This window comes from Lacerta agilis, chromosome 1, assembly GCF_009819535.1.
Source record: "Lacerta agilis isolate rLacAgi1 chromosome 1, rLacAgi1.pri, whole genome shotgun sequence".
Lineage (NCBI taxonomy): Eukaryota > Metazoa > Chordata > Lepidosauria > Squamata > Lacertidae > Lacerta > Lacerta agilis.
Window position 1 is genome coordinate 67,234,746 of NC_046312.1, and position 12,225 is coordinate 67,246,970.

The 12,225-nt window shown below is 39.7% G+C and overlaps 1 protein-coding gene across 9 annotated transcripts in view; it reads left to right on the plus strand.

Annotated features, from left to right (window-relative positions):
- DENND5A (DENN domain containing 5A) overlaps positions 1-12,225 on the plus strand; it is a 49,555-nt gene that overhangs the window by 10,708 nt on the left and 26,622 nt on the right. For 5 of the 9 annotated variants that reach the window (XM_033152814.1, XM_033152840.1, XM_033152823.1 and 2 more), the window contains exons 2-6: positions 1,701-1,772; positions 2,319-2,428; positions 3,826-4,486; positions 8,943-9,130; positions 10,723-11,040. In XM_033152814.1, coding sequence (XP_033008705.1) covers positions 1,701-1,772; positions 2,319-2,428; positions 3,826-4,486; positions 8,943-9,130; positions 10,723-11,040 — 1,349 coding nt within the window. The remainder of the gene's footprint in view (positions 1-1,700; positions 1,773-2,318; positions 2,429-3,825; positions 4,487-8,942; positions 9,131-10,722; positions 11,041-12,225) is intronic. The other 4 variants (XM_033152887.1, XM_033152830.1, XM_033152857.1 and 1 more) reach the window with 1 other exon arrangement.

Sequence of the window (12,225 nt, forward strand, 5' to 3'; positions counted from 1 at the left end):
TGTGTTGTTCCCTTCTGGACAACCTCCTGAGGGCCATGCCAGTGGTGAGCAAGTTCAGAAGCAAAAGTGGATGAGGCAACACATGTAAATTGTACCTTTGTACAGTAGGCTAGTTTCTACACTCTCACACCACTCTCTGTCTTTCATCCAAGGAAGCAAGAGGCGTTCAATTCAAGGAAGCATTCTAGCCAGGTAAAAGTACTTGGAGTGTAAAACAGAGCCAATGAGGGGGATTGCATTGGCGAGAGACGATGTCACCTTGGTAGAAGAGGCCCGGAGGGGCTTGGAAGTAGAGAATGTGAGCTTTAATAGGCTTGTGGTATGATGTAGCACAGCAATTTTGACCATTTTGTTTGACCTTTAGCACAGTGAAATTCTTGGTGTTCGGAGCGAAAGTAGTATGCATGCAAGTTATTCATCTTTTGACTTACATTATTTTTGCATGGAATGGCAAATTTTAAAAGGAGCCTCATCTTGAATTCTGTAATTATTTAATGAATTTAATGAAAGTTGTCCATTTGTCACCTGAATACAAAGTATAGTTACACCAAAATAATTAACATAGCAATATGTTCTTTAAGGTTCTTTTTTTGGCAGGGTATTCATATGTCTCCAGTAGAAAGAAGCATAGTTTAATCAATATTAAACTACATTTGCCCAAGGCAGCAATCCTATACATTCTCATGCGGGGGTGGGGTGGGAAGTCCCATTGAACTCAGTGGGGCTTTTCTGAGTACCAATGTGTAGGACTGTGTTGTGAAATCACTGGTAGTCTCTCAGTCCTTCAAGTTTGTGGGCAGACACTTTAGCCGTTTGGCCTAGGAATAAACCTTATCAACATTCCTGTTGTTTTAAATATATTCTGTTTTGCTTTGTTTTGTTTTGTTTTGTTTTGTTTTGTTTTGCTTTGCTTTGCTTTGCTTTGCTTTGCTTTGCTTTGCTTTGCTTTGCTTTGCTTTGCTTTGCTTTGTTTTGCTTTGTTAGTGTTGCCTTTTTCTTGGAAACTCTACATAAGCTTCCTAGGTCTAGGTGGCCCCAGTCATGGCTATTCACCATGGAGAACTTAATAGTTAAGCGTTCTTGACCCTGCTTCTCTTTCACTTCTATTGTTCATTATACTTTACATTCTTATGGTCACTTTGAGCCTAGCCTAGCTAAGCCAGTGGAGCCATGATAATAGCTCCACTGCAATTTCTAATGCTAAAATTTATCCACTTGAGTGCACATCCACGTGAATTAGCCAGGATCCTGATTTGAGAAGAGTGCCTTATCTGTAGAATGGGGAAAACTCTACCAAGAAGATGATCCCACAAGAAGCTGGCATGTGTCTTTTCTTGTTTGAAATTATACTTTGAGCACAAAACCATCACAGTTCCTCCAAAAACAGTATATCCATATCAACTAGCCAATTCCAATTCCTGTTTCTCTTAAAGGAACTATTCAAACCTGTTCCTTTTACTAAATATGAATGTTTATTTAGGTGACTGACCTTGATGTTTCTCATTTGCTGCTCAGAGGTCTGTTGCTATCCAGTTTGAAAAGAGATTTTTAATGTAACGCTTCTTTGATATCCTGAATGCATTTGGAAAATATGGAGATAGACCTGTTGAGTGAAATTATTTTTGAAGGAGATCTATAGTTATAATAAGAGTTAACACTTACTTAATCATAATACAGTGTTCTTTTTATTTGTTATATAGCATTATGCCAGTATATACAGGCCTCTAAAGCCCAAGATGGTGGTAGCCGTTTCATTTCAAGTTCAGCAGAAGGTAAAACAAAAACACAGGGAAAAATGATCAAAACTTTGATTCATATGGATATTTCTCTTCTAGTATTTCTGTCCCTTGACCATTTTGTGCCTTCTAGCTTTCCCTTCTTAGTTGATTTCTCTAACAGATGATGGATTCTAGGTATAACAAAGCTATTAACGTTGATCTTGTATGCACTAAATTTTGCTTAACTTTAGCATCTGTTAGCTATGTGTGCATTTCCTGGATTACTTTTAAAATGGGGTTTGGTTTTGGTAAACAAATAAACATGCTCATGATTAACTTTTGAAATAAATGAAGCAAATAAAATAATTTGGGCTGTACCTATATAAGAAAAGGCACACATAGTTAATTGTATGTAAGATACTACCAATATTATAACCTCATTTTGCTTACTTTCTTGCTAACCACTACTTTCCATTTCCTGTTTCTCTTGGAACTATTCGAACCTGTTCCTTTTACTACTCAGTGTGCTTTCTGGCATCTACACACACACAAAAAACACCTTCGAGTGAAACTATTTTGATTCTCGTATTCATTTTTCAGGTGAAAACTTTGAACAAACTCCATTAAGACGCACATTCAAGTCCAAAGTTCTTGCTCGTTATCCAGAAAATGTTGAATGGAATCCTTTTGATCAGGATGCAGTGGGAATGGTTGGTTCTTAATTTTCATTGTTGCACTTGCACTAATGGTCTGGTGCTATAATATTCATATTTGTATGTTGGACCAGGATGCATACATTTATGTAGATTAGCTTCTAGAAAGTTTGTTCTCATTCAGAAATCAGGCCAAAGTATGGAGACTTAACTAAGAGCAACTTTTATTCCAACTTCAGTATAGCCTAGAATAGCCATTCTCAGTACGGAGCCTATCAGGTGTTATTCAGTTCCAGCTCCCATGAACTCCAGCTAGCATGGCCAATGAATAGGGATGATGGGAGTTGGAGTCCAGCAACATCTGGACAACACTAGACTCGGGAAGACTCACCTACAACGTGGCTGATTGGGAGACACACACATGCACATGAATTCACAGAGAGATTAAGAAGGGACAGGAAATGGACTACTTAAAGTTACTTATAAACATATATCACATAGGCATATTGTTTCCTAAACCTATATCATGAAGGCATATTGTTTCCTGTCCTCTTACCCATGATGTCTACCTCTGTATGTTCTTTTGAACCTCTCTCCTACTGTCCTAGCTCCCGCTCCAGGCATGGTAACAGAGGCAACCTGAGAGTGAAAAAAGGATGTTAATTAAAGCAGAGTACAATATATGTGCAGCAACAGATAAAGGCTAACCCAAACATAGCTTCTACAAACAGGGTGGAGGAATTAACTGAGCTAGGAACAAAGCCATAATTCCAAAGTCCAAGATTCAGGGCACAGTGTTCAAAACCATACAAGAGCAGCAAAGTTGTCGCAACCTAAGTGCCCCCAACCCAAGCTTTATAGCCAAAGGAGAACACATGCATTGCTTGCGAGAATTAGTCTTTTGAGAATGTCTAGACTGCAGGCGCATACACTGTTGGGGTGGGAGTGTCTGTTCCCATTGGTTGATCCGTTGTTTGGCCTTGAAAGACAATATTAAAGCTTCCTTCTTGGAATTCTGTTCAGCCACTCCAGGCTGCAGCTCTGAGGTTTTCCCAGCCTCCAACAGTGTGCCCTCACAGGGAGGGAAGCAGCAGCTGGGACTTCTGCTCCAGCTTCCCCTCCCTAGTCCTCCTCATCTGCCTCTTCATCTTCCTCTAGAGTCTGCTCTCCCAGGATTGTGCCTGAAGGTGCTGAGTAACTCATGACACCTACCCAAGTAAATACATTTTCAATAAGACAGGTGCAGGGGAGATAGCTTAGCTACCAATGTCATAAGCACCACTGTCAGTATAGCAACCCAATAGTAGCTGGCCTCTGAGCAGTTCACAAAAAACTAAAATGCAATACAAAATAAAAGCAGCATAAAAACACAAGTTTTTTATTGTGTGTTTTCATCTAATAAAATACCTGGATGAATAAAAATAAACATTTATATTTCTTCATTTCTCCCACAGCTATGTATGCCTAAGGGTCTGTCTTTCAAGACACAAGCTGATGCCAGAGAACCTCAGTTCCATTCTTTTATCATTACCCGTGAAGATGGCTCTCGGACATTTGGGTTTTCTCTCACATTTTATGAGGAAGTTACCAGCAAACAAATCTGTAGCGCAATGCAGACATTATATCACATGCACAATGCGGAATATGATATTCTTCATACTCCACCTACCAATGACAAAGATATCTGTAGCACCATAGAAGACTGTAATGGCACCTCTGTAACAAAGCTACAACGATTTAACTCCTATGATATTAGCAGAGACACTCTTTATGTCTCTAAGTGCATTTGTCTGATAACCCCAATGTCTTTCATGAAGGCGTGTAGGAAAGTGCTTGAGCAACTTCACCAAGCTGTAACTTCACCTCAACCACCACCATTACCTTTGGAAAGCTTTATCTACAATATACTCTATGAAGTTCCCCTACCACCAGCAGGGAGATCACTAAAATTTTCAGGAGTTTATGGACCAATTATCTGCCAGAGGCCAAGCACCAGTGAATTGCCATTATTTGACTTTCCAGTTAAAGAAGTTTTTGAGTTACTTGGAGTAGAGAATATGCTTCAGCTCTTCACCTGTGCTCTTTTGGAATTTCAGATATTGCTTTATTCACAGCGTGAGTATAGCTTTTTATATTATAAATGATAGTCATTGTGGTAAAGATACAACTGTTCCTGATGCATTTGATCTACAGTAAAGTACACATAGCAGGGCTGGCAGAAGCTGACTTCCCTACTCCTGCTCCCCAGGGCAGGTCTCCTTGCCATTCAAAATGCCTCACTGAGGGTTGGAAAGCACTGCTGAATGGGATAGGAGCTTAGACAATATGGGGTGTCCCTAAAGATCAAGGGGAGGCACCTTCCATGGGTGGAGCACCGCATGGATGTTGTCTCTGTCCAGTTTTTCAATAAGGATTGGGCTTGCCAACCGAATCCAATTCCCCGCCCCTGGCTTAGAGATGTAGTCTGAGTATACCTTGGTGATCATTAAAATTATGAAATGAAAAAATCTGGTGATCTTGTAAAATGGGTCTGCATTTCATTGATGATGATGATGATGATGATGATTTATATGTCATCCATCTGACTAGGTTGCCCCAGCCACTCTGGGCTGCTTCCAACAAATTAAAACATCAAACACAGTAAAAAATTCACAAGTCTCCTCAATGAGACAAATACCTTGAGTGTGATCTTTCTTGATTTCTTTTAATAATTTTTTTTCAAGACTGGAGTAGGTAGTAAGTGCAAATGAGTTTAAGAAGGTGAGGTCAATTAGATAAAGCATAGTCAGGATTAAAGTTGGATGTCATTGGTGAGGCTGCTAATGAGATAAGTGAGGATTCTAATGATATCTCAGCATAAGGCTCATACTGAATTCACATTTATATAAAAGCCATTAATTTCTAGCAGAATGCTTTCTTCTAAATTTTGACTGTCTTAAATAAATAAAAAAACCTTATCTGTATAACTTGTGATATGGGTGTTTGACTATATCTGTATAGTTGGTGATAAAAGCTACCCTAAAGCTTAAAATGATCTCGTCTCTCTTCAGACCTGTATAAACCTTTATACTAATGAAAGTTATATTGTGCTTGCAGATCTTTTCTAGCTAGATAAAACAATTTTCTGCATCAGTACCAGGTAACTGAAAAAGTAATTAAATGCTTACTGTGCAATCATGTGGCTGTTTAACTGAAGCAAGTTCCATTGAATTCAGTGAAACTTGCTGCCAGATATGTCAGGTATAAGATTGCAGCTTTAGTGACAAATATCTATAAAAAAATAAAGTGTCATTGGGCTGGTTCTAGAGACCCCATGAATAAAGTGGCCACCACAGGCGCATTATGGCCATGACAGGTGAAGGGAGGGCAACAAGAATGACACAGGAAACTGGTATTGGATTGAATTATGCCACAACTTTATTGATTACAGGAAATAGTAGATTTGGCTAAGGCATTGGGTATGTATTCTGCATCAGGCAGCTAGCCTGCTACCTGATAGGAACCTGGTGGGGTCAAACCTGTGCTGGGGAGTCACTCCCAACATTGATCAGATGCCACAATCCTGCACAGGCTACCACTGGGAGAGTTTTATTGACCTATTGGCCCCACAATGTACTCATGGACAGAGTCACCCCTCCTGGACCCCTCTAACGGGGTACCTCTGAGAGTAAGGATGCAGCCCAATGCCTTATCTGCCAAAGTTGTGACGGTTGCTATGAGGTAAGTGAAGACCTACAAGCTTGCCAATTTGCTTGCAGGAGAAAATTTCTCCCTGGCCCCAAATATGGTGACTGAATAAACCATAGCAGGGTCCATAGCAAGGCAATGTGCCTGCCCCCCCCCCCCCCGGTCCGGCGGGCCCCTTAAGACTCGGTGGGTGGGTGAAAAAATCCCATGACAATCCTCCAAGAGGACGGCCAACACATGGCCACTCCCTTAATAGGCTAGGGGTGGGCTGTTCGCAGCCCTCAAGCCTCAGCCTCTGATTGGCTGAGTGGGCACTGACCGTCCTTACCTGGGATCCTGACATGGCCAGAGGTGGGCAGTGCCAGCAATCCGCTTCCCTGGCCGCACTGGAAGATGGCAGCTTCCCTGAACCCACCATGGGCACATTGTGTGGCAATGGCCATCCACCTAGAGTCCCAGGTGAGAGGATATTCTGCTCCATGTAGCCTCCTGCTCACAGAATAATACGGTTATTTTAACTCATTTCCCCTTGCATTTTCTAAAAATTCCGGTATATAAATACTGTATCTACAATAAAAAATTGTTCAGGTATGTTGGATTATCCTTTAGCATAGTGCAGGGGGATGGGGGAATTGGTGAAAATCACCTCCGACTTGTGTGAGTAGGAAGACCCTCAGTCCAGTTGCCAGCCTTTTGTTTATGGAAGACCTCCTCTGGATATGCCTGTAAACATTTCCAAAGGATATAAATGCCCTAGACACCCCTGAGGACCATTTGTAATCTTTGGATGGCGCTTCTCTCTAGATCACTTAGGCAGGACCATTCTGGTGTTGACCTTTAAAGCCCTAAATGGCCTTGGCCCTATATACCTGAAGGAGTGTCTCCACATCCATCATCCAGCCTGGACACTGAGGTCCAGCACTGAGAGTGTTCTGGTGGTTCCCTCACTGCGAGCCATGAAGCTACAGGGAACCAGGCGGAGAACCTTCTCAGTAGTGGCACCCTCCCTGTGGTACACCCTCCTTTCAAATGTCAAGGAGATAAACAACTGTTTGACTTTTAGAAGACATTTGGAGGCAGCCCTGTTCAGGGAAGTTTTCAATGATTGACGTTTTAGTGTTTTTAATATTTTCCTGGGAGCCACCCAGAGTGGCTGGGGCAACCCAGTCAGATGGGTGGCATATAAATAATAAAATTATTATTATTAATTTTGAAAATTGCTTCCCCAGGGGAGAGGGGCTGCCCAGCTTTCAGACCAAGGGCAGGAGTCAACCAGTGCCGTCAGCAACTCAGCGGAAGTTCTGCACAAGGACTTTTCCACGTGCAATGGGACTTCCTCCTCCCTTGCTACCCCCCAAAATTGACTTTGAGGGACTTGGGGAAACCCCCAGAACAGTGCATGGGGGAAGGAGAGGGAGGATCATGCCAACTGGCAATAGTGGGACATTGAATTCCACCCATAGTCTGTGTAACAAAGCATTTAGTCAGGCTGAGTTCCTTCTCAGAGCTTCAATAAGATTCTGCAGAAGGTGCTGGAATAGTTGCGTTTGGTCCTCAGCCATTTTCCCTGCTCCCCTGTTCAGGTATGTCACAATAATTAGTAATGCTCTTTTGGAGGCTCTGGGGGAAAATATTTATATATATTTTACTGAGAATTTCTGATCAGAATCCTCTGGAGGGTGTTCCATCCACATCATCTCCTGAATTGCTTGTTCCTCCTGTATTGCTTGCTCTTCCAATCTAGTCTGGGTAGTCCTTTCACCCGGAGAAGCAATTTAGAATGCCCCGGCCTAAGTGCTCCAGAGGGAGGCACCATCCTGAGGATTAGGAGTATGAGGACTGAGAACAAAAATTTGTGGTAAGAAAATGACTGTTTTTTCTTTCTCCCTGAAACATTCAAACTAAGTTTATAAACAGCCTTTTTAATAAACATGCTGATCATAATAATGGTTGATAGACAACGTAAGTCATACTTTGAGTTAACCCATTGAAATAAATGACATGTTACTTAAATCCATTGACCTAATGAGTCTACTCTGAGTATGACTTGTTCAACTATCACTCAATATAGTAAGCTTATTAAATCATAGTACCCAGTAAGTCGAACTGGTTTGGATAAAAAAGCTGGAAGTCTTTTTTTGCAGGTTCAATAGTCCCTCTTCCATCCATCCCTCATTGTATTTCTTCACATTGTTTTAAAGTTCCTATTCAAAATAAAGTTTAAATATGGTCTGCTCTTGTTCAGATTCCTTCCTCTGTTAAGTGCCCAAAATATTTTAAGGCTTGAGAATTAAATATAGCCTTTCTGGCTCAGCTAAGCCACATTAACAATTGCTGATTATCTCAACTGAATCAACGACCATTATTGAATTATTTTTTTACTATGATAATTTATGTGGACTTAACCTGAAGTGATAAAACCTTTCTGTGGAAACAAATTGCTTATGTGTATCAACGGTTTAATATCATATTGGAGAAAAAGTTCATTATAAAAGTTCAAGCTGCAACAGAGTCTGCTGAAGATGCAATGGCCATATGTGTTGGATTGCAGCAGGCTCAATATAGCGCTATTTCCCTTCTCCTCAATCCCACTTATTGGGGAGAATGGGAGGTTGGTCTGTGGCTCATATATCCTTTTCCTTTCTACTGGGTGCAAGTTATTTATTTTTTTAACTTCTCTGCATGATATCTGGTAGAAAGCTGTTTTACTCTATCTTTCATTTCCACAGGGACAAAGCAACTGATATTTTTAGAATACGTATTGTGCAATGCCTTGTTTGTTTCTTAGTGCTCCTTATATGAAGCCTCTAGGTTTGTGCTGATGATTGCATTTTCATGGTGGCTCTCTAAGTGTGTTCTCTTCTTCACTACTTCCTGTTTTTAGATTACCAGAGACTGATGACTGTGGCAGAGACAATCACAGCACTGATGTTTCCATTCCAATGGCAGCATGTCTATGTTCCCATCCTTCCAGCCTCTCTCCTGCATTTTTTAGATGCTCCTGTCCCATATTTGATGGGCTTGCACTCCAATGGACTAGATGACCGGTCTAAGCTGGAGCTCCCTCAAGAGGTGAGAAATTTTACTCGAGTTGGGCTTCACTACTTGCTAAACTGTTTCCAAAGGAGATAATTTTGAATTAGTGTTATTCCTCCTCTTCCACTATAAAAGTCTGTCTAGAACAATGTGTGATTTGGTTTGGGGTAGATTGGGTAAAGGACTAGTTAAGAAAGAAAAAATGCTGACACTCTTTCAAATTGATAGTTCTAACTATAAAAGTTAGAAATTGCTTTAAAAATTAAATGTGATTCCCAGGATATTGAATCTTTTCCCAGTATGACCTACACTTGAGATTGTAATATGAAGGTATGCTTCTGGTTACATATTTTTCTCAGCAGAATTCTAGCATTGCTAGGAATAGTTTCTCAATGGTAATTTTAAAGTAACAAAAATGGAACAGAACTCATCCAGGGAATTATAACAGGCAATGTGAGTTGAGTGGTTAATGTGCTGTACAGCCAACCATTGTGCACATAATTTATCCATTAAGAATTATACATATTGCCCAGTTAATAGACCTTATCTCCAAAAGGACTTAGATACCGGTATGTGTGCATATATAGACTCCATTTTGTACATTCTCTGGCCAGTACAGTATGCACATTCTTCTGCAATCACCTTAGCACTACTTTGAATTCAGCCCACTATATATATTGCCCCAGCAGTTCATGAATAAGATGAAAGTGACTCTTGTAGATGCTTCAGTGTTGGAGTTGGCCTCTATGATTCTTGCTCCTGTGGATGAGGATGAGTTTTTAAGAAATCCAGACAATAAAAAGGGAGCAAATTCTTAGGTCGTGTCATGAAACCTCAGCACCTAACTATTAGAGCAACAGCAGCTGCCACCTTCATAGCACATGTGTCCATGTTATGGGCCAGGATCTTACTTAAGAAAAAGCCTTAGGCTGACATTCATGTTAAGAAGGACCTTAATAAATTGGCCAAGGCTGTTGCCTTCATAGTTATGCAAGCTTAGGTGTTCTTCAGTTCTCTTCTAGAGCACTGGATGCTGATATTGCTGTCCAGCATCAGTTGTGGCTTTGGAACTGGAATGTTGACACCATATTTAAGTCTAATGCAAAGATGTTTGCCTTCTGCAATTATCTGAATTGTTTGCTACAGTAAGGAATTGTTGTTGAGAGCATAAACAATTATTATGTGTCTTACAAATTTCCTTTACGGAAATGCAGATTACTTTCCTTCCTGCATTTCAAGCACAGCTGAAAAGAACAGGATATGTGTGTTTCCTCTTAATCCACTGTGACCAAGCATTGTAAATAATCTGACACTGTATCAAGGAGTCAAGAAAATATATCAGAAATATGGCCTTCTGATTTTGGTAAGACTTATTCCAAAGTGTGCCTAGGAATTCAGTCTTAATCCTTTCAGTTGGGCAATTATCCTACTTTTTAATTCACATTATTCTCTCTCAAGTTGTTATATACATTTCTAGTTTTTAATGAGTGTGTGTTTACACATTACGATGCCTAGGATTTCTTTGAACATTGCAAAATGACAATACAGGCATATTACATGTGCAATACATGTCAAAGTTTTACATCTGTTCATGATTTCTCTTATATCTCTCCCAACTTAATTCTCAGGCAAATTTGTGCTTTGTGGACATAGACAACCACTATGTTGAATTGCCAGAAGACTTGCCTCAATTTCCAAATAAACTTGAATTCATTCAGGAAGTCTCTGAGATCCTTATGGCTTTTGGGATTTCACCCGAGGGAAACTTGCACTGTAGTGAAAGTGCCTCCAAGATGAAGAGCCTCAGAACATGTGACATAGTCTCTGATAAGAGAAATGGTAACCTGGGAGGAACAACTTTAAATTCATATGAACTGTTGAAAGAAAATGAGACCATAGCAAGACTTCAAGCACTTGTTAAAAGAACAGGCGTGAGCCTAGAAAAGGTAATTTCATAATACTTATGGAAGCCTCACACTAGAACATTGTGCAACTGATACTGGATTGCGAAGGAACTTTATTGTGAATCTGCATTACTACTTGGTTCTAATCCCAGTTTTGTTGCATGGCACTAAGCCTGTGTAATTTTGAGAGAGACTTGTCTGCTACAGAGATGTATGGAGTTTATTTTACGTATGGAGCAAATAAGTTTGCCAACATTCACAGTTGTAGTGCATCTTGGCTGCCTATGAGTTTTTGTTTTAATTTGTGGTGCTCTAGTACCACTGATCTAGTACCAGGACTTTAATGAGTATTGCTTAAATTGTGCCATTGATTTATTAATTTGTCCTCTTCATTTCCTTATTGCAGCATTTGAATTGTATCCCATAAGTCTTCTCCTATAAGATTGATTTCTGTTTGTGTGGTCAGAATATTTTTATTGTTTTAGTAGTCATGACAGCATAGGAACTATAATGGTAAACTTTTGATGTTGGCAAGCTTTTGATATTGAAATGCCTATGCTATAGATGTTCCTCACCTTGATTTTCCTTTTTTTAAAGATATACTTGAAGCTTGATATGGAATAGTACCGTATTTGGAAACTGGATGTTAGTTATGCCAACAAACCAAATATTTCTTTTTTCCCTTTTGCAGTTACAAAAATAAAGTCATATTGGTAAAAATAAAACATACATACAGTACAGCATCATGAAGTCTATTATTCTAAACCTTGGTGAACAAACAGAATGTTTGTATAAAACAATTTACCAAGTTTGACTTTTCTAAGCTTGACTATTATAAATAAGTTTAGACATTACTGGGTTGCTCCAAATCCTGTGAAATCACTTAATAACAGGATATGGATACATATTCCCCCCAATAATAAGTAATTTGTGATTTTACTGGCAGATGATATTAGTCAATATTTTTTAAAATGACTCTGAACAGGTCTGTTCCTTTCCCCTAAACCTGAAATAATTTTTGATCAGATTCAGCTGGTTTACTTGTTTGTAAAATCAATTTCACTTGGAAAACAGTTAACTCAAAATGCATTAGGAAAAAGGCACTGTTGTTATTCTGCTCTTGCCATGAATATAAACACAGTGCCATCCTGTATCAGCTCTTGTAATTCCAGAAAATATTCATCATGGACATAAGCTTAGCCTCTGATAGGCTTAACCTCACATAAG